Source organism: Penicillium waksmanii (assembly GCF_028829765.1).
Source record: "Penicillium waksmanii strain IBT 27052 chromosome Unknown utg000009l:1.0-4314994.0:1.0-4318279.0, whole genome shotgun sequence".
Taxonomy (NCBI): Eukaryota; Fungi; Ascomycota; class Eurotiomycetes; order Eurotiales; family Aspergillaceae; genus Penicillium; species Penicillium waksmanii.
In genome coordinates, this window is record NW_026643255.1 from 760,670 (window position 1) to 785,276 (window position 24,607).

Below are 24,607 nucleotides of genomic sequence, written 5' to 3' on the forward strand. Positions count from 1 at the left end.
GAGATCGGCTTCAAGTTGTAAGGACTTCGCCAGTTGTCCATAAAGAAAGGTATATAACGCCTGGTATTTCTCAATGACTCCGGTGCTCCGTCTATCGGCAAAGGAGTAAGAGAAAAGCGCTCTCAACAAAATGGGTATATTCAGAAGGAAACAAGAGTATATCTCAAAGTGAAAGTATTAGCTGATGAACATGTGTAGGTCATCTGCGAGAAAATGAGGAGACATGAGAATGAAACGGCGATGGGGTGGGGAAGGGGGAAATGAAAACGAGATTAAAAAATGAAGGATTTACGAAGCGCTCAAGAAAACAAGAGTGAAAAAGAATGCGGAGTTTACGCCGCGACAGCTGGAGCCGTTTCGAGCTTCTTGCGCGCAGCAAAGATACTCTTCATCGCGCCGAGCCAACGCGCGAGCGATTCCTCGTCCGGAGCACAAAGCCGGTACGTCTTTTCCTCGCCGATGAGCTGCAAGCAGAATCTCTTTGATCGTGACATCGGATCGACCTCAGCCGCATCAATGACATGAGACATGGATATGATTTTGAGAGCCGAATACTCCTGATCATCCTTGTAAAAGGCTAGCGTTTTGGGTCGAAGCACGACCCAGAGCCGCTTCCACTGTCGCACAGTACCCTTTATTCGCAGTCCCTGTAGATATCCTTGACAAACGACACGTTCCGGATCCCGCAGAATGCCTAGATCCGACTGCCGGCTCGAATCTCGCGGTAGAGACGAGGAGACTAGCTTGTCTTCGGGGGCGGATATAGACAGGGTGTGAATTGAGGGCATGGATCGCAATCGGCTGCTTCGCGTGGGCGGTGGTCCATCCGAGAGCTCTGAGTAGGAGGTTATTTCATTCCCTGAGTAATCCTGCGTGATAGGAATAGGGGGCTTCCGGGCGGCGGCCCAGGGGCTGGAGCTGGATCCCGCGACCGGCGATAAGGCGCGCCCTAGTTCGGGAGAACTGGCACGGGCAATTGCATCCTGGTCGGAATGGTCGGTCGTGTCGTCGACGAATTGTCTTTGGATAGTTGGGGGTTCTCGCTTGTGCGATAGGGCCATGAAAGCTTGGTCGTCCTCGTCTCTAGGGGTCTCGGCGCGAATACGGTCGATCCAGTCCTCGGCATCGCGCTCGGAGGGGGCTTCGAATCGGTAGTTTTTGGACGGGGTGAAGATTCCGAAGACGTGCTTGCGGTTGGAGCGAGGCGTTTTGACTGTTGCGACGGCCGTCACCTCGGAGAGAGTGATTGAGACGCGGAGCCGAGTGGTCTCTTCATCCTTGTAGACGGAGAGGAGGTTCGGGCGGAGGACGAGATAGGCAGATTTCCAGGAGGCACGGAAGACATGTTTGTGTTTGACACGGCGGAATACTTTCCCAGTCTTCAGGACGCGATCGAACGCGAAGCTGCCATGTTCATTGACGGGGGAGAAAGTGTCCAGGATTACTTGGCCATTGCGCGAGGGCGGCGCGGGTCCGAGATGCGAAGGATGAGGGAGCTGAAGCGTGGGGGTTCTTGGGTTCTCGGAGACCGAGGAACGAGCCAGCACTTGATTCATAGCACAAGAACCGCAGACACGACTCGGTCCGGGAGGATGGCGTGTACGTAGTTCTAGATTCTAGATGAAGAATGAAAAAAGGGGGGGGGAAAGAGGAGAGGAGAACCCCGCGGTGTTTTGGCCATGCAGCGAATCGACGATCGTTTCCCATCGACCGATAGAGACCCTTGGAACACAGGTGGAAGTGAAGAATGACCGTGACGGTGACCGTGACGATATGGGAGGGTCACATATCAATTGTCTGAACCTCTGATGTCAATGTGGGTGATATCCTCGAGACCCTCGGGGTATAAGTACCAGCAAATGGGGCGCCTCCGGGGGCCATGGGAAGGGCACGCCACACATGCTCATGTGGTCGCAGGCAGGCGGAGGAGTGGGAGAAGTAGGGTTCTGTAGTATCCATGGATATGTATATGTATATGTATATGTATATACTACTAGTATCAGTGCTCAAGAGAAGCCTGGTGGAATCTTGCAGCCTGCCCAGGTGCCCAGCATTCCTTCCCCAATTGCAGTAAGCGATCACACGAGAACAAATGGGATGAAATTGGAAGGGAAAGGAAAAGGGTCCAGACCCAGTGGAGCCACAAAGGGCCACATATGTATTAACCAGAGTAATGTATACGAATGTCTTTACTATACCTAGGGTATAGTGCATCGACGATGTCTATAATTAGTACTCTACTTAGTACTCTACTTACACCTGTGTATCTACTGTGAACAGGCTATTACTCTTATCATTACCATCGCTTGGCTACTACTCCGACTTAAGCATGGCGATTCCCGCCTTAACGGTCCCCGGCCCGTCTTGGACCCTTTGATCGCCAGCCGCTAGTACCGCGCAACTTCATGCACGGTTATATTACAGAGGTTGCAATCTCTCGTATTTCCAAGTCCATGAATCTCACTCTCACTACTCCGTACTCGTAAGCACTTCTCACTGCTTATACTTGTAGACAATTGCCAGTGTCCACTCTTCCTCACCACGCTGTGTTTTGTTCTAGAAGGTAAGCATCGACCTGTCTCCTGGGCACCAGGCTTGTTTCCTTCACCCTGCTGTACTCCGCCTCTGGTGCAGCGCAGTGTTCATACGCAGGGGAGCGGGCCAATGACCGGCCATTCCGAGTCCCTTTACGGTGCGTACACAAATGGAAGAGCAAAGATGAACCCTAGGCTTCAGATCCAGTTCACTGGAGTACTAGGTACTGAATATTGAGTACTTAATCAACTAGAGTATATGTTAGATGATATTTCTCGTAAGTACGGAATACATAAGTACTGCATGCTACTGCGTGCCCATGTGTTCAGAGTAAATTAAATTACCATACCATAGTCATACTACCGCCATACAGTAGCCACCCCAATATCAGCGCCACCACGTATCCATTGGGGCCAAAATAACCGTTTCCGTGTGACGCGACGCTTGCGCCTCCTGGTCTTGGCAAATCTCGCCCCGTATCCCCCTTCCAGGTTCAATCCTCTCCATCCCTAATCCCCTCCCCCCCCAACCTTCATTCACCCATCCTCAACCTCTCACGCCCTCCCTTGGTTTGGTCGTCTGAGTTACTCCCTTCCTTCCCAAATCTACCCGTTTCTTGGGCCCGAGAAGGAAAGTTGGGGGCCCCCACAAAAAAAAGGAAAGGAGGCTCTCCTCCGGCCACTCGTTTTTTTTTGTCTGGACATCGGATCGTCCTCGCCTCACTTCCCTCCGATTACCATTCTGACCTGGGACTCTCAATCCTTCCCATCTCGATCGACCTCGCAAGCCAACTCCCAACTCCCCAGCTTGGGGTCGTCAACGATTCTCTGACCCTACTGTCCGGGTCCCATTGATTTGGCCACCGTGGGGTATTCGACGCGTACCGACACCGCATCCATGAGCTTCATCCAGCGCATCGCGAAGCGGCTGCCCAGCGCGCCGAGCCTCCCTATTGAGGATGCGTCCCGTGAGAAGGGTCGTGCGTCTCCCCGATTCGCCTTCTTCCGCCGGCGCATTCGCTTGAAGGGGAATTCATCCATTTCTATACCCCTGGGGTTTGTGTTACTATTTCCATGCCTTGTAATTCTCTTTATTCTCCTTCTATTCGTCCGACACCCTGCATCTCCCGGGGGGGATTCTAATTCCAGCGGGCACTCCACCCTCCATTCGGTATGTGTCCCCATTAGCTGCATGGCCCAATAACTCCGGATGGAGACTTCCATCTTCAGATGGACTGTTGCTAACCGTCCCTCCTCAATAGCAAAATCAGCGAGAAGTATGACAAGGTCTTCGCTACCGGCTGCATGCCCATCAGCCCCGATGTTGACAAGGAACCTCGTGCCAACGCCGCGTTCGTCGTTCTCGCCAGAAACAAGGAGCTGGACGGCGTGATCCAGTCGCTCAAGTCCATCGAACGGCATTTCAACCGCTGGTATCACTACCCCTATGTCTTCCTGAACGACGGCGACTTTGACGATGACTTCAAAGCCACTGTGAAGAACTATACCAGCGCTCCTGTTGAATTCGGCAAAATCGATAACGCCATGTGGGGTTTCCCTGATTGGGTCGACCCTGAGGTCGCTAAGGAGGGTGTTCGCAAGCAGGGTGATGCTGCCATCATGTACGGTGGCATGGAGAGTTACCATCACATGTGTCGCTTCTATTCTGGGTACGTACACGTCAACTTACGATCTGACAAAACAAAGGTCGAGTACTAATCAAACGGATACAGACACTTCTACAAGCATCCTCTCCTGATGAAATACGAATGGTATTGGCGCCTGGAGCCCGAGATCAAGTACTTCTGCGACATTACCTAGTAAGAGCCTATTTCTATCCAATATGACCTGCCCAATTACTCACAAGAATTGCAGTGATCCATTCCAGAAGATGATCGAAGCCAACAAGACATACGGTTTCACCATTGCAGTCAAAGAGCTGCGCGAGACGGTCCCAAATATTTTCCGATACGCATCCGCCTACAAACGCAAGAACAACATGAAGTCCAAGGGACTCTGGGAGATGTTCCTCGAACGCCCGGCCGAGGAAGATGCTCTTCCCGAGGAGAAGAAAGAGAAGCTCCCCGAGGAAATCCTCCAATCCGAACCCGGCGTCAATAACCTTGACGATATCGATCCTGAGGCAATGGAAGGCGAGAGTTACAACATGTGTCACTTCTGGAGTAACTTTGAAATTGCTCGTTTGGATTGGTTTCGCAGCAAGGAATACGAGGACTTCTTCCAGATGATGGATCGCAGCGGTGGATTCTGGATGGAGCGAGTAAGTTGATATGCTATCGTACCCATGATTGACCGTTGGAAACTAACAATCTGCTATAGTGGGGTGATGCTCCTATCCATTCCCTTGCTGCCGGTGCTCTCCTCGCCCCGAGTGACATCCACTACTTCCGTGACTTCGGATATCGTCACACGACCATTCAGCATTGCCCGGCCAACGCCCCCGCTCGACAGCTTCCCCGCGAACCTTACCTTGAAAAGACCACCGATGATGAGAAGAAGCGCATTGAAGAAGATGAGTACTGGGCCTCCCCTGATCCAGTCAAGGAGAATGGCGTCGGCTGCCGATGCCGCTGCGATACCGACATCGTGGATGTCGAAGGCAAGCAAGGCAGCTGTCTTTCAGAATGGGTTGAGGTGGCTGGTGGTTGGGCCTCACCATAAACCCAACCTGATCACTTCGGTCGTTCCCCGTATTGATTCTCAATACCTGCTTCTTCATGCCTTTTTTTACTCCAGCTACGAACAACTTCTAAGGTTCGCCCTCGAAGTTATTTGCTGAATCTTGCATGTCATGCTGGGGCACTTTTCTGGGTGGCGTTTAACGGATCTGACGGCTTTTTTTATTGGGAACATGGCGTGCCATTTCCATCATGTTGACATATTCATCTAGCGTGCTATCCTTGTCACTGGGATTGGCTGTCTCTTACTCTTGGTTGATCGACTCAGAGATACCGATGGTATATTTACATGCGGCTTTGCCTCGCCTGTCATCTTCTCTAGCCTAGCTCAACACTGCATGGGCCCTGCCAATACGTCTTCGCTGCATGAACATACAGCCTAGTCTCGGTGACAAAGGAAAGCCGACATCGTTTTGAAACGGGGGCGAAGCCGGGAAGAACGCTGGCAACCTATCCCGCCTTTTTGTTTGTTTTTTTGTTCTGTTTTCTTCTCCTTTTTTTGTCTTTACACTCTACCATGTTACTACTAGTATCCCCCTCCCCTCCTGTTACGTTTCCGCCCAGCCCCTTCTCAAGACTTGTTGTGTTTCCATCATGCATTCATGAAATGTACATACCTGTTCTTCCCCAAACACCACTGTCCCTGTGGCACACAACATCACCTCGGGCTTCTCTCCCCCTTCGCATTGTTTCTTAACCCGCAAATACCAGATTCAGCATGGATGTCTATAGAGTATGGAATAATCACCCGGAATTACGCGAAGAATGAGATGATTATAATGGACTTTGGATTCTCCCTACAATAAACTCGATTATCAACCTTGGAATAGTATGGTATTCACTACTCACGAAAGTCTTACCTGCACGAGTCAGTAGATCTAGAAAGTCGATTATTGAGATCGAGCCAATACAATGCGTTATCGAGGAAGGTAGCGTTTGGTTTACCTAGGTATCCTCCATGGTTACAAACCCAATCAGCAGTGCCCCTTCAATGTTTTGCAGCGTTGGAAAAGAAGGTGACATTCAAAAAAGATTTTAAGATGAGGAGCCGGAAGCCAAGCTTTTGGAAGTGGAAGGTTGATATACTAGGCTCGTAACCAGACAGCTGCTGAGTGCCCGGAATCACGATAACTCTACCAACCGATCCAATGTTCTGGTTGCTTCTTGTTCTTGGCCTGGTCGCCGCCTTTAATAACCCACCTGGCATGAGCACTTGGTGTGGGAAAGCATATCTGCCCACGTAAGTAGATCTGAAGGCCCATGCAACTCTATCCAAGTTCGACCACGGATGAGCTTGTACATTCCCACCAATGTCAAACGCTTCTTTCATCGTGGAATCACAGTTCTCATATACCCACGGGGTTGCCCGGGACTACACCGAAGCGCAAGATGACGGCAACTTGAAGCTCGAGATAACTATCGAGGGAGAGAGTTTGCACCTGCATCACTAACTCACCGGTAGTGTGACATCGAAAAGCTTGGAGGAAGTGCCCTTTTCCCTCAAAAATCTGTCTCCTCGCTTCATTCCATACAGTGTAACCCTCACAGTCAAACGTGCCAGTGCGCGATGGGTGTGCAACGCAACGACACAGCTATTCTATCTTCCACCACGAACGGACGGGGCAGCATTACCAAGGTCGACAGTCTCCATGGCGGGCTGCTGGTACAAAATTACGTCAATGGCTCATCAGCGTGGTTTCCTCTACTGCCATATTCTTACCACTCCACATTGGCAAATGCGCCTAATTCGCAGGCATTCATCAATCAGAATACAATATCATCCACCTCATCCCAGATGTGACGACGCTCACCCAGACTTTCAATTTGACCGCGCTCAATACGATTCTCAATGCATGCGAACAAGTCGGGCTTTGGGTAATGTACGAGCATAGCCTACTCCCTGATCAAGCTGCTGGATCCCTGGCATCCGGTATCGGTACTCTTGAATTGCTATAATTTCTATTACGGCAACTACTCCGCTGGTGCGGATATTATACTGTTCGATGTGTACCCCATCAGGATAAACACGACCTGGTCGGTGGTCTACAACACACCCTGCAATAAGACGTACGGACGATGTGGAGGTGACGATTGTGACGGGGTGGTAGAGGACATTTCCACTCGACTGAACCACTTCGAAAAGTATCAGACTTGGCTGGGCAGTGCTCCAAAACCTCTGTGGGGTGTTCCGCAAGCATTTAGGAACCAGAATTTTTACAACCGGACTCCTACCGCGGCCGAGGAAGTAATCATGACGATGCTCAGTTTGGATCATAACGCGAAGGGGATTGACATGCGGATCTGGCCGACTACCACGCAAATCAGCAACGTGACTAAATAGCTGGGTACTATTCTTGTCAATAACAGCGTGACGGCGTTTATACTTGGAACTCGAACTTTTAAGTTGACGGCAGTGGGACAGACTGAGATGGATGTAGCGGGATGGAGGCTTGGTAGGCAGATGTTGGTCAGTATTTTGTCTCTGCAGACGCCAAACTGGACAAATACTGTGACAATTGAACTGCCAGTTGCAGGCGCCTCTATTACTCCGGTACTGTGGGGTGCTGGACCATGGGGGTTGGTTAACGGGACTCTAAGTAAAGTTGGTGGGACTGGGTTAAGCACTGACTTGATCATTGTGCAGCTTGCGTCTAAGAAGGACACTGATGGTGTACGTGGAATCGAAGATGGCGGTGGACTATGAAGGCTATAGCCACTCCGATATTCTGGTTTGGATTGGGAAAAAGCTTACATCACCATGGACCAAAAACCTTGGAAAATATGAATCATTCAAGAGAGCCCTAGGAGAAAATGCATAAATAGTTGCCGTGAGTCTCTCAAATATAGATCGACCGTCACTAGTAGGATTATTGGTATAATTTCAGAGAACCAGTTGGCTATGATAAATTGATTTGAGAGACGGTAGAGGAAAGCCGTGGTGGTCTGACTCCGTCTGAGCTAGTACTATCTAGATAGAGATAGCATGTACTCCAGTGCCCGATTAGGTGGCGATCGGTGGGGCTCGGTGGGGACCTAAGTGGGCTGGAAGTATGTACTATACTGATGCTTGGATAAGATGGTGAAAGATGAGTAGTGAATGTGGTAAATGTAGTAATGTATACTATACTAGTGTACACTATAGTACTATAGTAAGGATGGTGCCTGACAGCCTGAGCCTGACAAGAAAGTTTGGCAAGTGCCGAATAAATGTAGCCAGAGCAGCCATGGCAGCTGCGACTCGCCTGCACCCCTCTTCTCCTACAACGGTCATCACTCATCACTCACCACTTATCGCTCATCACTTTCTTCCCTCCTAAAGCTTCCCCTCACTTTATCTTCCTGCCCTTCGATCCTCCCCTTTGCCACGCTTTCTGCTATTTTGGATAAATCCTGTCGAGAATACAACTCCCTTGTAATCGAACCCTCCCTCGCCCACTTGCCAGCTGACGGGCGACTTCACCCCGCGGACCCACAACCGGGGCACATGCCTACATCCCGCCCATCTGCTGCCTTGTAGGTGTTTCTGTTCCTTCCCTTCGACCTTTGCCCTCCACATTTCCATATTTCCCCTCCTCCGTTTCTCTCTCTGGATCCTTCTCATCGATGTACCTCTACGAGTCATGGCTGACCTTCGAGAGTCGCCCAGGCGTCCAACGAGCGCCCAAACAGCCTCGCATCTACAATACCCGACCCTCCCGCCGCTGACTGCCTCAGTAGAAGAGTGGTTGTCCCGCTCACGGCCAACAAACAACATGACGTCAGACCACATCGCTGATTCTCCCCCAAAGGTCCTCAGCGAAAGTTGGGCGACCCTCAGTGTGTCCGACTTACACTCCGAGGATGGGAGCCGTTCCGAGCAGACAGATATCGGTTCCCTGCTCGATCAATCTACCCCCGACGATGTGGCTAGCCTGGACGATCAAGACAGCGGCAGCGATGAGGATAACCCGGAGCAGGAATACCCTCTTGATTATGACAACCGGGACCAGGAAGAGCTACATGCCCTCGCGACATCACAACAGTTTCCATCGCGATTCTCTCATACAGGATCTGCTATTGATGATAGCAACCTGACCACCCGACCCCCCCTTCCGCCAGTCCCTGAACTCGATTGAATTTTTAGAGCCAGAGAAATGGCCCGAGATGGAAAGAGTCGAGCTCAAGCATACCATCCATGTCTTTGACGATGAAACAGCCTCGGAGATGACGAGCCGACTCCCATACAACCCGATCAACTCGATTCTTCTAGCGACGGTCCAGCAAACCATGACCAAGCAAAGCCTTGATCTCGACAAACCTTTTCGTGTTCTCTACCTTGGGAACTCGGAGTACCGGAACATTATACTGGATAAGATCGGCGATGTCTTGGTGTCAAGCTCAACTACTGGGTCGCAGTCTAGCTCTGCCGAGTCCTCTCGATATCATGTTGTACCGACTTCATTCGGAGTTGGAGCAGTTCCAAATTTTGCAGAGCTTCTTCCCATTCATGTTCAGCTTGTGGTAGATGAATGCACGGAAGCTAGCTCCGACGCTCATGCGGACCGCCCGAGCACATTGCATTTAAATTTCAAGAACCGCCCTCCATGCCGTTCGCAGTGGCTCGACAACAGATATCAAGTCTCGTCCCCTTCTGAGTGGACTTTGCCAGATGTGGCTATCATCTTCGTATCCACCTGCGATAACGCAGCCGCTGTGAAGACACGACGTCTCGCTCATATTTTCTTGGAACGACATGCGATTCCGGCAATGGTGATCTCGGAAGAGCCTATCTGGAGACGAGCCGGTGAGGCTATCCCTCTTAACCACCACAGCCTCCATACTTGCCTGGAGTCACGTCACGCGGAAACTGGGAAGACAGCGGTGCTTAAGCGTTACCCCATCGATTTGACGACGTTTGAGAGCATCACGCCGAGCCAGCTCAACCGAAACCTGGCGTCCCTTATGGACATATACCCGAAGAAGACACTCAAAGCAACCTCTGATCTGCCTAAGCCTGCAGCGGGGAACTCGCTTGCGGACCGCGAGAAGTATTCACGCAACTGGATTCCACCAACATACGCCGCCTGGACCCGCGAATTGGGACCTCTCCTCCGCCTTGTCACATTGACCCTCATCTCGGCCGTGGTCCTGTCAATTGGCTACTCGGCGTTAAAGGCAGTCTCTATCTTTTTTGCACAACTGATTGCTGGTTCAGCACTGTCTCATTCGTTGTCTCAGACGTCAACCACCTCGATTCCGACAGCAGCCCTGAACTTGGAAGGCGTGGGACAGACGGCGCTGTCTATTCGACCATCCGGAGATGTCGAGTTGGGAAATGCTGCAATTTCTGACTTGATTGTTTCTTCGCCATCGGCTCTTTCCATTGCGACATCAGGCTCCTCTTTGGGTACTGATGACTTTGAGATTCAGGTCGTTGGGGACTGTCATGTAGTCATCAAGCCCCCTCGCAGCCTTTCTACCTTCAGAAAACAGCGGCGGTTCGACGTGAGTGTCCATCGGAATGGTAGATCTCTCCCTCATGAATTATCTCGCCTCTTCGATGGCGTCTATACGCTGAGGTTGGATCGGGAGGACGCCTATGGCTTGGTTGATGTGACCGTCACATCCAAGTCAAATCATCCAGTTAACCAAACCATGACAATTGACTTCGGAACCCCGGGGCTCAAGATTGCCAACTGGCGACGAGCGGCACAGAACATCTCTTCTCAAATTACGAAGGACTTGCAGGTTGCCCAAACGGGGCTCAGTGAAGTCTATGGCCGTCTCACCACCGATCTCCAGGTAATTATGGGAGATGTTGTCAAGCGATCACACTTCTTGTGGGAAGATGCCGAGAATTTCCGGCGTGAGGGCCTACACGCTGGCGATATTGTTCTGGCCCGGTCGAAGCAGCTCTCGGAAGTCATCACCCGTAATGCTGTGCAGCGATTTCAGAGCGTTTCCTCCGTTCTCCAAAGCCGCTCCGTGAAAGTGAATCGGGGGGGCCAAAGGGATCGTGAGTGATGCTTGGAATCGGTTGGGTAAATCTACCCCGAATATTGATATTCATTGCTCGTTGGATCGAGTACGAAGTGTGAGGAGCGCGCTAGATCGGGCTCAGACTCGGGCTCGCCACTTCCTCGGACGTCGTCAAGAGAAGAAGGCGGATTGTTCGGGGCGTGAAAGTTCGAATTGCTGAAATGCTAACCTACCCCTTATTTCTTTTTTACTTCTCAATACCCTAGGTATCCTTGCTTTTTTACAATTTGGCTAATGAGGGCGGGATGTGTCAATGTTTTGTTTGTTTTTCTCCCTGGTTGGACTGGTGTTTCTCACGAATAGTTACGTCGCAATGCAACTCCATTCCTTAACTGTGTAGTGTTCTGTAGAGTTTAGATGTCTGTGTCCCCGTAGACGAATGGTACATAGTACACTCTACCTACGCCTCCATCAATAGTATATCTGATAGTATATCCGGTAGTTCCTTGCAACCCCTCGCGTTCTGGGAAAAAAAGCGGTGGGGCGATTCTGCCCGCGCCCACCCAGACTAATATTTTTCCCCCCTCATCGAACGCCCCCCCAATCAACAAACCCAATTATCACCCCCCCCCTGATCATCATTGTTGCAGGTGTCCTGCCATTTTTTAATTCCTCCGCCGTCGCAAATTTTCCCCCGAGTACCACCCATTCCTCTATTCGCCATGTCTGACACCGCGGATACCAAGCCCGACCCCACCATCACTCCTGAGGCCGCGAAGCCCGAGGAGACCCCCGCCACTGGCGAGGGTGAGAAGACCGTCACCGAGGCTGCCGCCGACACAGCCAAGGACGCCGCTGATACCGTCAAGGACGCTGCCGCCAAGACCTCCGACAACGTGTTCTCGATGTTCGGTGGTGGCCCCAAGAAGGAGAAGAAGGAAGAGACCGACGAGGGTGCGGACGAGCCTTCCGGCTCCTCCAAGGCCCAGAAGGAGGGCGAGGTGAGCAATTTTTCGTCGGAGGCATATCGGGTCAGATCTGGGATTGAGGAGTTGGCCTTTTTGCGACCAGACAATGTCAAAACGCGGGGTGTTCCCTCTCTCCCCGCCGCGCGCGTTGTGTGGTCTTCGCACAAAGGCCATATCCTCCAGTCGTGATCTTCCGGAAACCCCTCTTTGAGACATATAGCTGAACGAATAATTAACATTCATGTTCTATAGAACCCTGAGGATGATGCTCCTGAATCCCCCGAAGTTCACTTCGAGCCCGTCATCCGCCTGACCGAGCGAATCGAGACCAAGACCAACGAGGAGCTCGAGGAGCAGTCCTTCAAGATGCGCGCCAAGCTCTTCAAGTTCGACCGTGACAGCAAGGAGTGGAAGGAGCGTGGTACTGGTGATGTTCGTCTGCTCAAGCACAAGGAGAACCAGAAGACCCGTCTCGTCATGCGTCGGGACAAGACCTTGAAGGTCTGCGCCAACCACTACAGTAAGACACCCTACACTTGCTCTCTTTTTAATCAATATCCTTTTGGCTAACCAAATACGCGTAGTCGTCCCCGACATGAAGCTGAGCCCCAACGTCGGCAGTGACCGCAGCTGGGTCTGGAACGCGGCCGCCGATGTCAGCGAGGGTGAGCCCGAGGCTCAGACCCTGGCTATCCGTTTCGCCAACAGCGAGAGTGAGTTTCAACATATTTCAATACAATAAATCCAATATAGGCTAACCGATCATCCCCAGACGCCAACCTGTTCAAGGATGCCTTCGAGAAGGCCCAGGAGGAGAACGAGAAGCTCTTCAGCGCTGAGAAGTAGAACCGCCCTGCGCTGTCCACTACCCCCTCGTTCTCCGACCAAATGGATTGCAAAGTCAAAAAAGAGTGATTTGCACGTCGCCGATGACCTCAGTCCTGTGGAACAGAATCTTGCTCTCGAAAATTCGCTAGATCCCATCCCCTTCCCAAACCCCCAACACACACATCAACCAATTACACAATATCCCATATTCCTTCCCCTTCCCTCCCCCCCCTTTTTTTTTATTTCAACCCTCCCCCTTCCCCTACGACGTGACGAGCAGGGCAGTAGTGATGAAGATGCTGCTCGCATATTATCGTGATGTGATGATGAAACGGAGGACAGTTCCCGATATCTTTGGTTCCACTGTCGGCAGTAGATAGACATTTCTCCATCGAATATACACCTTGCACATCATTGGATGCTACTAGTATGTCTGTAGTAAATTATGTCAGTTTTTCCAGCTGATAGACGTGGATATAACCACGTTGTATTGGGAAGTTTTCTCATTCAGTCAATAACTTGAAGAGCATCCAACCCGGTGCTTCATCTGAAAGGGAAGTTTTTCTTTCTTCTATTTCTGTCTCAGTATTTACCGAACATCAAACCTCGCGAATAGGACAAGCAGTGAACAAGCCTTTAGGAGCCTTGGTGGAAAGGCTCTCCACCAACGGAAGGGAACCAAACCAAACCAAACGGGCCGCCGCTGTGGGCGGTCTTAGACCGATCTCCCCGTCGACCTCATTCCTCCCCACTCCCCGTTCAGGTCCTCTTTTTGTGCCCATTCACTAGCTCTTGCCAATGCGCTACGTCTTGCGTTCTATATACCTTTGAGCGCCCTCAAAAGAAAAGAGTTCCTCATATCCATCCTCGCCTCTGACCTCTGACCCCAAGGAGAATTCCACAGCTGAACCGTCCGCGCAAGCTTTCACGCTCCCCGACCCTCCTTGCGCGCCTCCCCTCTCCTTCTTCAAACCTACCCCAAACCTCTCTGAAAGAGTAGGATTCCGACGACCGAATACCACAATGCCCGACGTGAGTTGAGTTCAATCCGCTGCTGTCTTGTTTTCAAACCTTTTCATCTCCAATCGCGGTGTGCTACCCACTGTGGACGCAAGCGCTATTCACCGCGCCTTGATGGTTGCGCTGCATAAGCTACGAGAGAAGCTACTTCTACAAAAAGAAGGAGGGGGAAAATAACAGCCATTGCTCCGACAACACGTTTTGCCGAATCATCTACTAACTGGCATTTCATGGATAGGTCAAGCGAAACGTCCGTCTCGTCACGGAGCAACATATCATGTACGTGTGCTCGCGCCCTACCCACCATCCTTTCAGACCCTTCGCGAAAAGCCAATCATCCGCCATCACATCACACCTCTCTTTGATCTATACCGCGAAGTTTTGTTTCGGTTGGGTTACTCAGCTGCGCTGAAAGCAATGCGCACGCGAGGATCGAATCCGGACGTGCTAGACCGACAAATATCCCATGAACTCTGCAGGCATGAGATATAAGAACCAAAGGCTAATTTTGCATTGTTTTCCCCGCCAACAGTGATAAGCCTTCCGAAGTTGAGGGGTTCCCGCAACGTGAATGGTGGATCGAGGTCTACCTTGTCAACGACAAGGGCGACTTGGTGCAAGCCAATCTCTTCGACAAGGTGGTCTATCACCTGCACCCGAGTTTCGGACCTCGTGCCACGCAGAGTAAGTCTCCTCTGGTCTCGAATTCTTCTGCCTGGGCAGTCATCGTTTGGCTGCGGGATGTCTCTCGCCCTCCGGTAGGGCCATGGCTGATTGCATTCGTGATTTCCAGCTTTCAAGAACCCTCCGTTCCGCATTCAAGAAGAAGGATGGGGTGAATTTGACATGCAGATTGAATTGGTGGCGGACAAGTCCCATTTCATCAACCATGACCTGAACTTTGCTCAGGAGCGTTACGAGTCCAAACACGTCCTGGTACGTTTTAAAAAGTCACCTACCTGGAAATTACTGCCATTGAATATAGCTGACTGAGGGGATTTCGGCACAATAGACATTCAAAAACCCCAAGGCAAGCTTCCTTTCGGCTCTGCGTGAAACCGGTCCTGTTCCGGGTGACGAGAACGGATCGAAGAACAAGCGCGGTGCCGTTGGCGAGGAGAGTGCCAAGAAGAAGAAGTCGCGCACTGAGAAGAATGTAAGGGATTGCCAATACCGAATTTTTGACCCGGTTGACCTACCAACTAACACGTTCCTCTAGGTTGATATGGACAAGCTGGCCGATGGCCTGCAAAAGCTCAACGAGGACGACTTGCTGCAAGTTGTGCAAATGGTTCACGACAACAAGGCGCCTGATTCGTATACCAAGAACGATATGGAGTGTGAGTCCCCTTCCCTGCCCTTCCCTCCCCCTATTCCTCCGAACTTATTATGCATATGCTAATTCCGTTCACGTAATCAGTGGGCGAGTTCCATGTCGACCTCTACACGCTGCCCGATTCCCTCATCAAGATGCTGTGGGACTTTGCATCGGACCGACATGCCCTCTAATACTTTCCCATCCAAGAAGGGGGGAACCGATATGTCCACATTTTTTGAATTAGCTTATGTTCGGGTACTTTGAACAATAACTGGCTACGACCTCCTTTTTTTCTTTCTCCCTCTCTTTCCTATTTATCTCTGTCGTCATCTATTCCATCTCTTTTTCTCCTGTTTCTCTTGCTGCTTGTGCTTTTTATGCCCCTGCCCTCTGGATATTGGGAGTTCGTGGGCCCCTTCGAAAAGAAACCTGGCTGGGTCTGTTGTTTCGTTGCCTCCCCCCCCCCCTTTATTTTGCGTAGAGTCAGATACGATATCGATGATTCAAAATAGGCAATGCGCACTGGAGTGAGGTGGCATTTTCCTTGTTTTATTTCCTAGTATCTCTTTCTGTGAATCGGGGGGAGACTATTTGATACCGATTGCCAAATACCGTATTTTCCTCCCCCAGGCTTCTGTGGCTAGTTTTCGCTTGCGTTGCTTTGGTGCTTGATACATGTTGAATTAAAGGCGTCGTCCTAGAATCTAGGTTCAATCAAAAGACTGACACGGAAATTGTCTGTTCGATACTAGTAGTAAGCGCCAGTTTGTATTTCTATGACTAGCTTCATGAAACTCTGCTAGAGGCATCACCTCCAGAGTCAAATTGCCAACTAGAGTCAAATTTTACGAGAGAAAATAATATCATGAAACAAAAACAGCATGGGATATCTCAACTAAATCAACATCGAGACAAGAACAGGCCCGACCAGCAGGACGCAGTCTAGTCTTCGTAGACTAAAGGAAAGAGGAGAGAGAGAGAAACACTAGGAAAGACGTGGAAGACAGTGAGAGGGAAAGCACAAACAAGAAAAAGGAAGAAACAATGTCAACAGACAAGCAAGAAGTAGTAAAAAACAACCAAGCAACCCAGTATCCCACCCAAAACGGAGCCCAGATCCGCATTCTATCAAATTCTCCGACGCCATTGAAAGCAACATCCACCTAGACCGTCTCTTCTTTGGTATCGACAAGATAGCAATTGTGAAATATGAGATAAAAGACATGGCTAGAAGAGAAGAGATGAAAAGAAAACAAGAGAAAAGAAACAGTAGGGATAGAGAGATGAGGGGGGGTGGGAGACCAAGACCAAGACGCCTATTGCTGTGCAAAAATCACTTCGATCCGATCAACGGAATATTTATAGCACGCGGTTCCTACAAGGGGTAGTCAGTATATGATAGAATAATGTGATCGGGATGTTTTCGAGGGTAAGACATACAGCTTCAACAGATCTTCCAGGCTATCAGCGCTGCAGCTACGACCCTTGGGAATGCTGCGGATGACATTGACGATGGTAGCGAAGACATCACCGCCACGGTAGGCTAGGAGAGCTGGGGCCTGAATGTGGTTCATCTCGGCAATATCCTGGTGCAGCTTGACGATGCGGATGGAAGATTGTCTGCGGGCAATGGTGACGAGGCATTCTTCCACGATAGCGCTATCATCAGACTAGACGGAAATCAAGGTTAGAATAAAAGGATTGCAATTGAATATGCAAAAAGACAGGATAGGACAACATACCTGCGGGTCATAGATGCAAACTAAGACGACAGTGTCGGGGGTGACTTTCTCGATAGCATCGAGGTACCCCGTAGCATCGACGGTCTCAACGGTGCCGTAGTGGCGGCCGCGTGGGGAAGCTCGGCGAGGACGACCTTGAAGTTCGTGCATGCGGGAGGTCCGCCACTTGCGCATAAACCGGTCCTCGTCATCCTCGCTTCCCGAAGACCCCTCCGCAGGCGGCGGGGGAGTCTCGTCACGGGTGGCCTTGGAGCCGAAGCCATTGGAGTCGAAGCCGGCAGCGCTTAGGAGAGTCTGGCGGAAGGACTTCTTGCGGGCACGCTCAAAGGCCTGGGCGTCGGCGATGACGCCCTTAGGGCCGGTGTTGGCGTCGTAAACGGTATTGGGGATGTGGTAGTTGCGAGAGGAGACCATGTTTCTGTCTACTTCGTCTTCGTCTTCGTCGGAGGAATCAACGGCGTGGCGCTGGCGCAAGTTACGGGTAGAAGACTCGTCGTCGGAGAGGTGGGGCTCGTCGTCAGAGTCGATATCCTCGGGGTGACGGGAGGCTCGCTCGCGATTGCTGTTGACCAGCTGGTTGAATTCTTCCTGGGCTGCTGATGACATGGTGGCACGAGATGGTGGAGATGGGGGGGGATTTTAAGTTGTTCGGGGTTTGGGCACTGCAGCTTTTCGACTGGGGCAGAAGGATGGGCGCTTGGGACGTTTGGTCAGGCGGGAAAAAAAAAGAAAAGACCGAGCAGAGATTGGTCGAACAGTTGAAGAGCCCCTGAAGCAAGACGAAGAATGTCGACGGAGTTGGGGCTGAGCTGGGAAGAGATCGCCAGGGTGAAACGGTGCAGCCCCTTTTCGACGGGGGTTTCAGCACAATCCGGACCCACCGAAGAGCCGAAGAAGGTGATGGCATGGCAAGATGCATTTGGTGGTATACTCCGTCCCCCATACTCCAGCCCTGGAGAGATTGAGGTTGCCCAGGGTGCCCACAGGTAACTACCATCTAGGCAGTCACATTGGCATTCACAACCTCTCCCAGTCACATTGCTGGCACCTGGCATCGAGTTCATACTACCCTAGGGTAGCCCTAGAGTCTCCCTTTTGCGCATGGGAAATGAGGCAGAGGAGGCAAACATATCCACGTGGAAACCAAGGTTTTTGGTCCACGCGAGTGGTTCGTGCGACTGAACTCTGAACTGGGCATGGATAGACAAAGAAGGCTGCTGCAGACCTCAACCAGCCCTGTTACGTTTCATCATTCCGGTGATGTCTTTGGGCTCTGAAACTCGATCTGCGGATCGAACAATCCACTCTCACTGGCCCAACACTTTTCGTTTCAATTTGCTCGGTCGAACCCGAGGGCCCAGCCGTTCGACGGCCATTCCTCTCTCAGGCAATGGCCCCGTTCGTATCTCGTATACCTTAAAATAAACAAAAGGACATGGGTGATGTGGAGTTGTCGATCGAGGATCTGCTCCACTGCTACTAGAACAGTTTGGACCTGGTTTTGTTGACCCTTTTCCCGAATGAGGATAGGTTGATGATTCGCGGGCTGCTGACCATCTTAGCTTCGGGGGCGAGATGTACTCGTACATACTCCGTAGTCCGCTTGTTTCTGCAGCCAATTTTGACCTGCCAGGAATACTCGTCTCCATGTCCAAGGGGGGGGGGTCAGGATGTCCATGTTTCATGCCCACGAAAGGTGCGTTGTCGAGGTGGAATCTTCCTGCAGGATATCCCGCTCCGGTCCACGTCACGAGCACCGTCACTGGCCGGAGGAGACGGTGAGAAAGGAGTCTAGCACATTCCTGGTCAAGTGCGAGCGAGTGGGAATGAGTGGGAATGAGTGGGAGAGGAGCATTGCGTGGCCGATTGGCATTTATTCTCGGCCATGTCCCGACGGGCATTCTCGTACATTTTGTACATTTTGTACATTAGTATCACCACTCCTCCCATCCTCGTCCCTGGTTGCTACACACTTGCACACTGCACACTGCACGCTGACTAGCACTGACTAGCATCTCCTGGAAAGATGGATGAACATCCTACACATTTACGCTACAAGTGACCTAACATCGTTTACCTCCAAGTAGGAATGGACGGGACTGATGAACTGGAGGCCTTGGGCGAATGCCCTATGTCTGACGATCAGGCCACATTTGCAGACGCCTAATACACAGCGCAGAACCAGGAAGGCCGCGAGTTTGAAGAGGAGGCGAGGAGCTGGATTCCTCAAGGGAAACATACACGAAATATTTGAATCACAAATGGAAATTGGAGTTGCTGGAAACAGAATCACATCCGAAGGATGGTTTCCACAGGGGGGCGCAAAAGGCAACAATAGGTACAGACAACCCTTCTTTCTTTCACGGGACGCAAGGAAATAGGTCAGAGATGAAAAAGGGGAAATAAGATCAAAGAAAAGTGTTGAAATGAGAAATGAGATGACGCAGGTAACGCAGAGAATAATATCAAGAGGGAAATCATGGCCAATTCCAACAACGCAAATCCTTTCCTTTCCATCCCCAGACAATACATACCGAGAGGAGAGGCTTTCCAGAACGAGAAGGGGTAATAGAAGAAAAAAAGGGGGGGGATCAAAAAAGACGTCAGGGAGAAAGGTAATAAGAAGAGAAGGGAAATCAAGAAAAAAAAGGCATCATCCAGCAGGAGGAACGGACAATCGACGAAGAAATCGCCACGGAATCATTGGAGCGAACCTGCTGCGGTTTTTGCAGCACTGGTTGGTTCACTGCGCAACGACCACGGACGCTCTCGTCATGCCCAGAACATTGTGTCGTCGCTTTCGTTTCTTCCCCAGCGTCGCGCTCGCCTTCACCATACACTTTCCGTATCGCATGCGACGAACCCGATTGACTGCGCCGTAATCGCGAGAACCACCTTGCGAGATCCCCACGATTAGCTGATTATTATCGTACAATGGCGGTAAATCGACCCATCGACCCAAATAAAATTTCGAATAAGAGCATTGCAAATGATCGACACGGGGTATCTTGCGTTTGTTTTGTTTTATTTTTTGGTTTACCAGGCCCAGACCTTGAGCTATATTTGGGCAGCAGAGGTTAGCAGACGTTTCTCGGGAATCCGTCAACGTCAAAACAAAAACTTACGAGAGAGTCCCAGGATCCAGTGCACAGGCTGATGCCGTCGTTGCTCACGCCCAGGCAGCTCACGCGGTTCTCGTGACCGCTGAGTGAGCCAACCTTGTCGCCACGCAGAACATCCCAAACCTGTGGATTTCGATTAGCAAAGATCGGATGATAAACCAACAGATACAAGATGTGACGTACCTTGCACTCAAAGTCGTCGTATCCGGCAAACAGAAGACGACCCGATACGGAGAATGCAACGGAGGTGATACCGCACAGAACTTGCTCGCTCTGCAATTTCAGTTAGCTTTGGCTCACGGAGAGGAAATCGACTTGTTTTTGGTCGCATTCCGATGGGAGGCGGGGGTGTAACGTACCTGGTAGCTGTTCAGTTCACGGTCGGCACGGATATCGAACAGGCGGCAGGTGGTGTCGTCGGAACCGGTACCGAAGGCGTTTCCATCGGGGAAGAACTGGATAGCGTTGATGTCGGACTCGTGGCCGGCAAATGTCTGCACAGCCTTTCCGGTACGGATATCCCACAGCTTGGCGAATGCGTCACAGGCGCCAGAAACGAAGATGTTCTGGTTGGTCGGGTTGATGCTGATAGACATCACGTCACCCAGGTGGTCGGCAAACTCGGTGACCTTGGAACCGGACTCGATATCCCACAGCATACAAGTCATATCGCCAGAGGAAGTGATGATACGGCGGTCATTGATAAAGCGACAGCACGAGAGGTAGCCGGAGTGACCAGAAAGTTCGCGTGCAACGCGAGTTGGGCCTTCGCGCGAAGACAAATTGTAGATGGAGCAGATGTTATCCAAACCACCACAGGCGACGTAGTTGCCGCTGGGCGCGTAGGCACAGGTCATGACCCAGGATGACCGCAAGGGAATGGCGTGAACTTTGTTGGTGGTGTAGGCATCCCAGATAATGAGCTTTCCATCCTGCGAGGCGGAGACGAGGTGACGGCGGTCCGTCGACCAGTGCATGGCGTAGATCTTCGCAAGGTGACCCTTCAGTGTGCGGCGCGGCTTCATGCCGATTCGGGGGAGGGCTTCGGTTTGGTTTTGCGCAACTTGACGCACTGCAAGTGAGATGTCAGCAAGGTATTCTCACGGTCAGGAGTGATTCTCCCAATTGATTATCTCTTTCCCCCTTTCATAAAGGCATAGGGTCCAGGAAGAAACTCCGGAGATCGGTTCCGAGAGGTGGTGAGGAAGAATCGAGGTAGATGAGGGGGGAGGCAATGGATGGGATGGGATGGGATGAGATGGGATGAGATGGGATGAGAAAGTCGTACGTGAGGTGTCGGCCAGTTCATCCTTCCGGCGCTTGATCTTGTCCTTCAAACCCTCAGCTTCGCGCCTGGCCGCGGTGATCTTTGCTTGCATCTGTTCGCCTGACATTTCGGATGCCATGATGCCGGTCCCCTAGGTGTCGAGATTGGAAAGGAGGGGAGAGAGCAATGTCCAAGGGATGGAGGAGATATGAAGGAAGGAAGGAGAGGGGGAGCTGAAAGTGGATCGAAGGCAGACGGGATGAGGCCTCAAGCTGTGATCATAATACGTCTGTAAGATAATCTTAACAAGGGGGGGCGAGTGGAAAGGAACTTGTACGAGGCGCGGCGCAAATTGGAGGGAAAAGGAAGAGCGAGTCGAAGGTCTAACTGGGTCAGGGGGCTTTGGGGGGGGGAAGGGAAATGTAATACCCTAGTACAGAGTGAGTACACTCACTTAAATACGGGGCATTCCTACAGAGTAAGTGCAAACCAAGTCAAGGTACTTTGTAGAGTAAGATAGTTTTATGAATAGCTATTACCTTCTACGGTATACTACGTGTATTTGGAAAATTCATAATTTAATACTCGACTCCATATTATCTCCTTGATTATAATATTTCCATTTCATTTCATGGCGGTACTGACCCTCTGCCTCCGGTGGGGAATACACCGGCAATACAACAATACAACAATACAACCCACAGGGGGGAGAAACTCCCCCCAAGTTCAAGTTTACTCAAGAGTTTACTCTTACTTGTACGGTACTGTGGCTTCCCCCTTCATCTTCCTTTCTTTCATATAATAACGCAAGAGATTCCCCCGTGCCAACCACTGCATAACAGGGAATCCCATTAGGGAACCCCAATGGCTTATTATACGGCCATTGGTCATTGGCCAATCGGTAGATCTAGCAAAGTAAAGGAGCGAAATAGGGATAGGACGTGGCCAGGGCTCAATAGTGTCCAGCTCTACGGAGTAAAGAGAACAATAAATGTAACCTGCTCTGTCCATTGCGGAGGGGAAGACCGGAACGATGGGTCAGGTACTAGTACTAGTACTGTGAGCAATCGAACCCCTGTCTCCACGACTCTGGCAGAGAATGCCTAGTTTATGGAGTACGGAGTACTCGTACCGTTCTTGATCTCGGCGCTTCGTCCATTTTCATCCCCTGGCGTCATGGAAGATCATGCTTTTATTCTTCTTATTCTTCTTCAAGTTCTTTTCTTCCCTGCCTCTGCGTTCTCCCTCTTATTTCTGTACTGTTTGGTGCGGGATCCGAGCTCCGTAGCTACGAGTAGTACTCCGTACTCGTACCTCTCTGATACACCTCATACTCGTACACTCTCTCTATCTCTCTGCTTCCCCTCCCCCTTGCACCCATCATGGTCGAAATGGCCAATGCCAGGTGTGCCACGACTACCTCGTCTCTATCCCAACCAGCATGTCCCCCGAACCCTCTCAGCTCGGGGCTGCTGTGCTACCCACCCGGTCCAAGCTCTCTCTCTTTGTCTCCGTATGAGTACGAGTGCTCCGTACACATTCAACGGTTCAATGACTCCACCATGAGAGAGAACGGGCTTACTAACCCGCATAATCTCCAAGCTCCCTGGATCCTGCCAAACCTGCGAGGCTCTTTTTAGGGATTTTCGACTCATCACTTCCGCCCTGGCGGGGCCAACGGTTGGAGCCAACTTCTTGTCGCTCGCCTTGGCCGAATCGCTTCGCGCTCTTGTTCCTCGGCGCGCGTCAGGAAGATGAAGTCCCCACCAGACTTTACTTTTTGGGGGACCCCCTTTTGCGCCGGCCCCTCAATCCCGACTCCGGCTTGATATTATTGCCGTTGGACGATCATCATTTGCAGGTATTACCCTCAGCACGTCAGGCTTCGGAGCATTTTTCGGTCTTGTCTTCACGCGTTTCTCTCCCTCTTGAAGCAACACCTGGCTTGATCTCTAATGTCAGCAGTACTACGGAGTAGACTTGGACCTCTTGGTTCCCTGCACGTCATCTAACTCTGCACTATATGTAGGTTTTTATTATCAATGGCCCACCTAATTTGGAACGTGCAAACCCTTGCCCCACCCGAGGATCGACAGGAATAACAAAGGTCTTTTAAGACAGAGGACAATATGAGTCGCCGTTATTAGGAATTTGCGATGGACTTGGCAATCTCTTCTTGGACGGAGCCACAAGTCCACATACTAACGTCAGACGCGAAACGCGAGACTGTTTGCTCTTCTGCAGAAGCGTTGCGGCTGAGTCAACCGTGAAATGAAGCAAACCAGATCAATTTACTGAGAGCTATACTTGACTCCTCATCCTAGCGGTTCAGTAAGCTACTTTAGTAGTACCTACGAAGGTAGCTACTGAAGTAATCGTACCGATGACTGTAATCTCCGGATTCGGTCCGATGTTTTGACTCCTTCAATACGTACTAATACCTCGTATACAGCTATTAATATGTCCAGTGCGGGATGGCAGTCGATACTATTTCCTCCCACCCCACGATTTAGGATATCAACCCGATGCCATGACCAGGGAAAAGGGGGAGACTGTGCCGTGCTCTGGGGAATATCGGCGGAAACATGATCGACCCCTGTTAAGGAGACACTAGAGGGGGCGGGTTCTGGCCCTCGGCGTTCACGGTCCTCTCCGGTCTTCTTTTGTGTTGTCCGACTTTTGAAGTCTGGCCCCCAAAACGGATGACCTGAGGATTATTTCTTGTAGTGAGCGTCTTAGTATGACTACAAGGACCCTACGGAATACTTGTCGCTATTCATGGATGGATAGATGAGAGACCCCCTTTCACAAGGCCTGCGGTAAGAACTGTAGTGACTATCTCTGCCCTAGACCATCGCCCCGTCTACCTTGGGGGTTTGGAGCAAACTATCTCTTTTGATGAGTCTAGTCAAAGGTGCCGAGTGGATATTTGCTCATATCTTGTGATCTTCGATAATGATATTCACGTCAAAAGCGAATATAGAGCCACGATCCATAGATCAACCTTTGGAATATATCAAGGCCCTGCATGGCTCACGAGTCCCGGGGTTATGCAGGTAAATGTCCAAAATGAAGATTACAAGGCAAAAACCAATGGTAGGAATATGTGAGATGCATGATCATCCCTTGAAACAGGCCATCTCCAACACTT

General features: G+C 50.9%; 10 protein-coding genes across 10 annotated transcripts; 7 read left to right on the forward strand and 3 right to left on the reverse strand.

The window, feature by feature from the left end:
* Positions 1-332: 332 nt before the first annotated feature.
* Positions 333-1,556, reverse strand: N7481_010642 (PH domain-containing protein; the record flags this gene model as incomplete). The annotated part of the gene is made up of 1 exon (XM_057269861.1): positions 333-1,556. The coding sequence occupies one exon, from the start codon at positions 1,554-1,556 to the stop codon at positions 333-335; it is 1,224 nt and encodes a 407-aa protein (XP_057117035.1).
* A 1,876-nt stretch (positions 1,557-3,432) lies between these two features.
* N7481_010643 (glycosyltransferase family 15 protein) lies at positions 3,433-5,216 on the forward strand (the record flags this gene model as incomplete). Its single annotated transcript, XM_057269862.1, has 5 exons — positions 3,433-3,705; positions 3,810-4,204; positions 4,268-4,354; positions 4,410-4,815; positions 4,875-5,216. 5 exons carry the CDS (start codon positions 3,433-3,435, stop codon positions 5,214-5,216), a joined length of 1,503 nt encoding a protein of 500 aa, XP_057117036.1.
* A 2,268-nt stretch (positions 5,217-7,484) lies between these two features.
* Positions 7,485-7,937, forward strand: N7481_010644 (uncharacterized protein; the record flags this gene model as incomplete). Its single annotated transcript, XM_057269863.1, is given in 2 exon segments — positions 7,485-7,562; positions 7,575-7,937. The coding sequence occupies 2 exon segments, from the start codon at positions 7,485-7,487 to the stop codon at positions 7,935-7,937; spliced, it is 441 nt and encodes a 146-aa protein (XP_057117037.1).
* Positions 7,938-8,853: 916 nt separating this feature from the next.
* N7481_010645 (uncharacterized protein) lies at positions 8,854-9,348 on the forward strand (the record flags this gene model as incomplete). Its single annotated transcript, XM_057269864.1, has 1 exon — positions 8,854-9,348. One exon carries the CDS (start codon positions 8,854-8,856, stop codon positions 9,346-9,348), a length of 495 nt encoding a protein of 164 aa, XP_057117038.1.
* A 28-nt stretch (positions 9,349-9,376) lies between these two features.
* Positions 9,377-11,236, forward strand: N7481_010646 (uncharacterized protein; the record flags this gene model as incomplete). Its single annotated transcript, XM_057269865.1, has 1 exon — positions 9,377-11,236. The coding sequence occupies one exon, from the start codon at positions 9,377-9,379 to the stop codon at positions 11,234-11,236; it is 1,860 nt and encodes a 619-aa protein (XP_057117039.1).
* Positions 11,237-11,913: 677 nt separating this feature from the next.
* N7481_010647 (Ran GTPase-binding protein YRB1) lies at positions 11,914-13,005 on the forward strand (the record flags this gene model as incomplete). Its single annotated transcript, XM_057269866.1, has 4 exons — positions 11,914-12,309; positions 12,412-12,679; positions 12,744-12,872; positions 12,932-13,005. The coding sequence occupies 4 exons, from the start codon at positions 11,914-11,916 to the stop codon at positions 13,003-13,005; spliced, it is 867 nt and encodes a 288-aa protein (XP_057117040.1).
* A 1,005-nt stretch (positions 13,006-14,010) lies between these two features.
* On the forward strand, positions 14,011-15,516 carry N7481_010648 (putative transcription initiation factor subunit (TAF30); the record flags this gene model as incomplete). Its single annotated transcript, XM_057269867.1, has 7 exons — positions 14,011-14,019; positions 14,246-14,286; positions 14,540-14,691; positions 14,801-14,943; positions 15,020-15,163; positions 15,227-15,347; positions 15,428-15,516. The coding sequence occupies 7 exons, from the start codon at positions 14,011-14,013 to the stop codon at positions 15,514-15,516; spliced, it is 699 nt and encodes a 232-aa protein (XP_057117041.1).
* A 1,168-nt stretch (positions 15,517-16,684) lies between these two features.
* N7481_010649 (phosducin family protein) lies at positions 16,685-17,673 on the reverse strand (the record flags this gene model as incomplete). Its single annotated transcript, XM_057269868.1, has 3 exons — positions 16,685-16,700; positions 16,766-16,995; positions 17,068-17,673. 3 exons carry the CDS (start codon positions 17,671-17,673, stop codon positions 16,685-16,687), a joined length of 852 nt encoding a protein of 283 aa, XP_057117042.1.
* Positions 17,674-17,853: 180 nt separating this feature from the next.
* On the forward strand, positions 17,854-18,057 carry N7481_010650 (uncharacterized protein; the record flags this gene model as incomplete). Its single annotated transcript, XM_057269869.1, has 1 exon — positions 17,854-18,057. One exon carries the CDS (start codon positions 17,854-17,856, stop codon positions 18,055-18,057), a length of 204 nt encoding a protein of 67 aa, XP_057117043.1.
* Positions 18,058-20,103: 2,046 nt separating this feature from the next.
* Positions 20,104-21,595, reverse strand: N7481_010651 (WD40 repeat domain-containing protein; the record flags this gene model as incomplete). Its single annotated transcript, XM_057269870.1, has 5 exons — positions 20,104-20,124; positions 20,193-20,312; positions 20,373-20,462; positions 20,549-21,261; positions 21,478-21,595. 5 exons carry the CDS (start codon positions 21,593-21,595, stop codon positions 20,104-20,106), a joined length of 1,062 nt encoding a protein of 353 aa, XP_057117044.1.
* Positions 21,596-24,607: the final 3,012 nt, after the last annotated feature.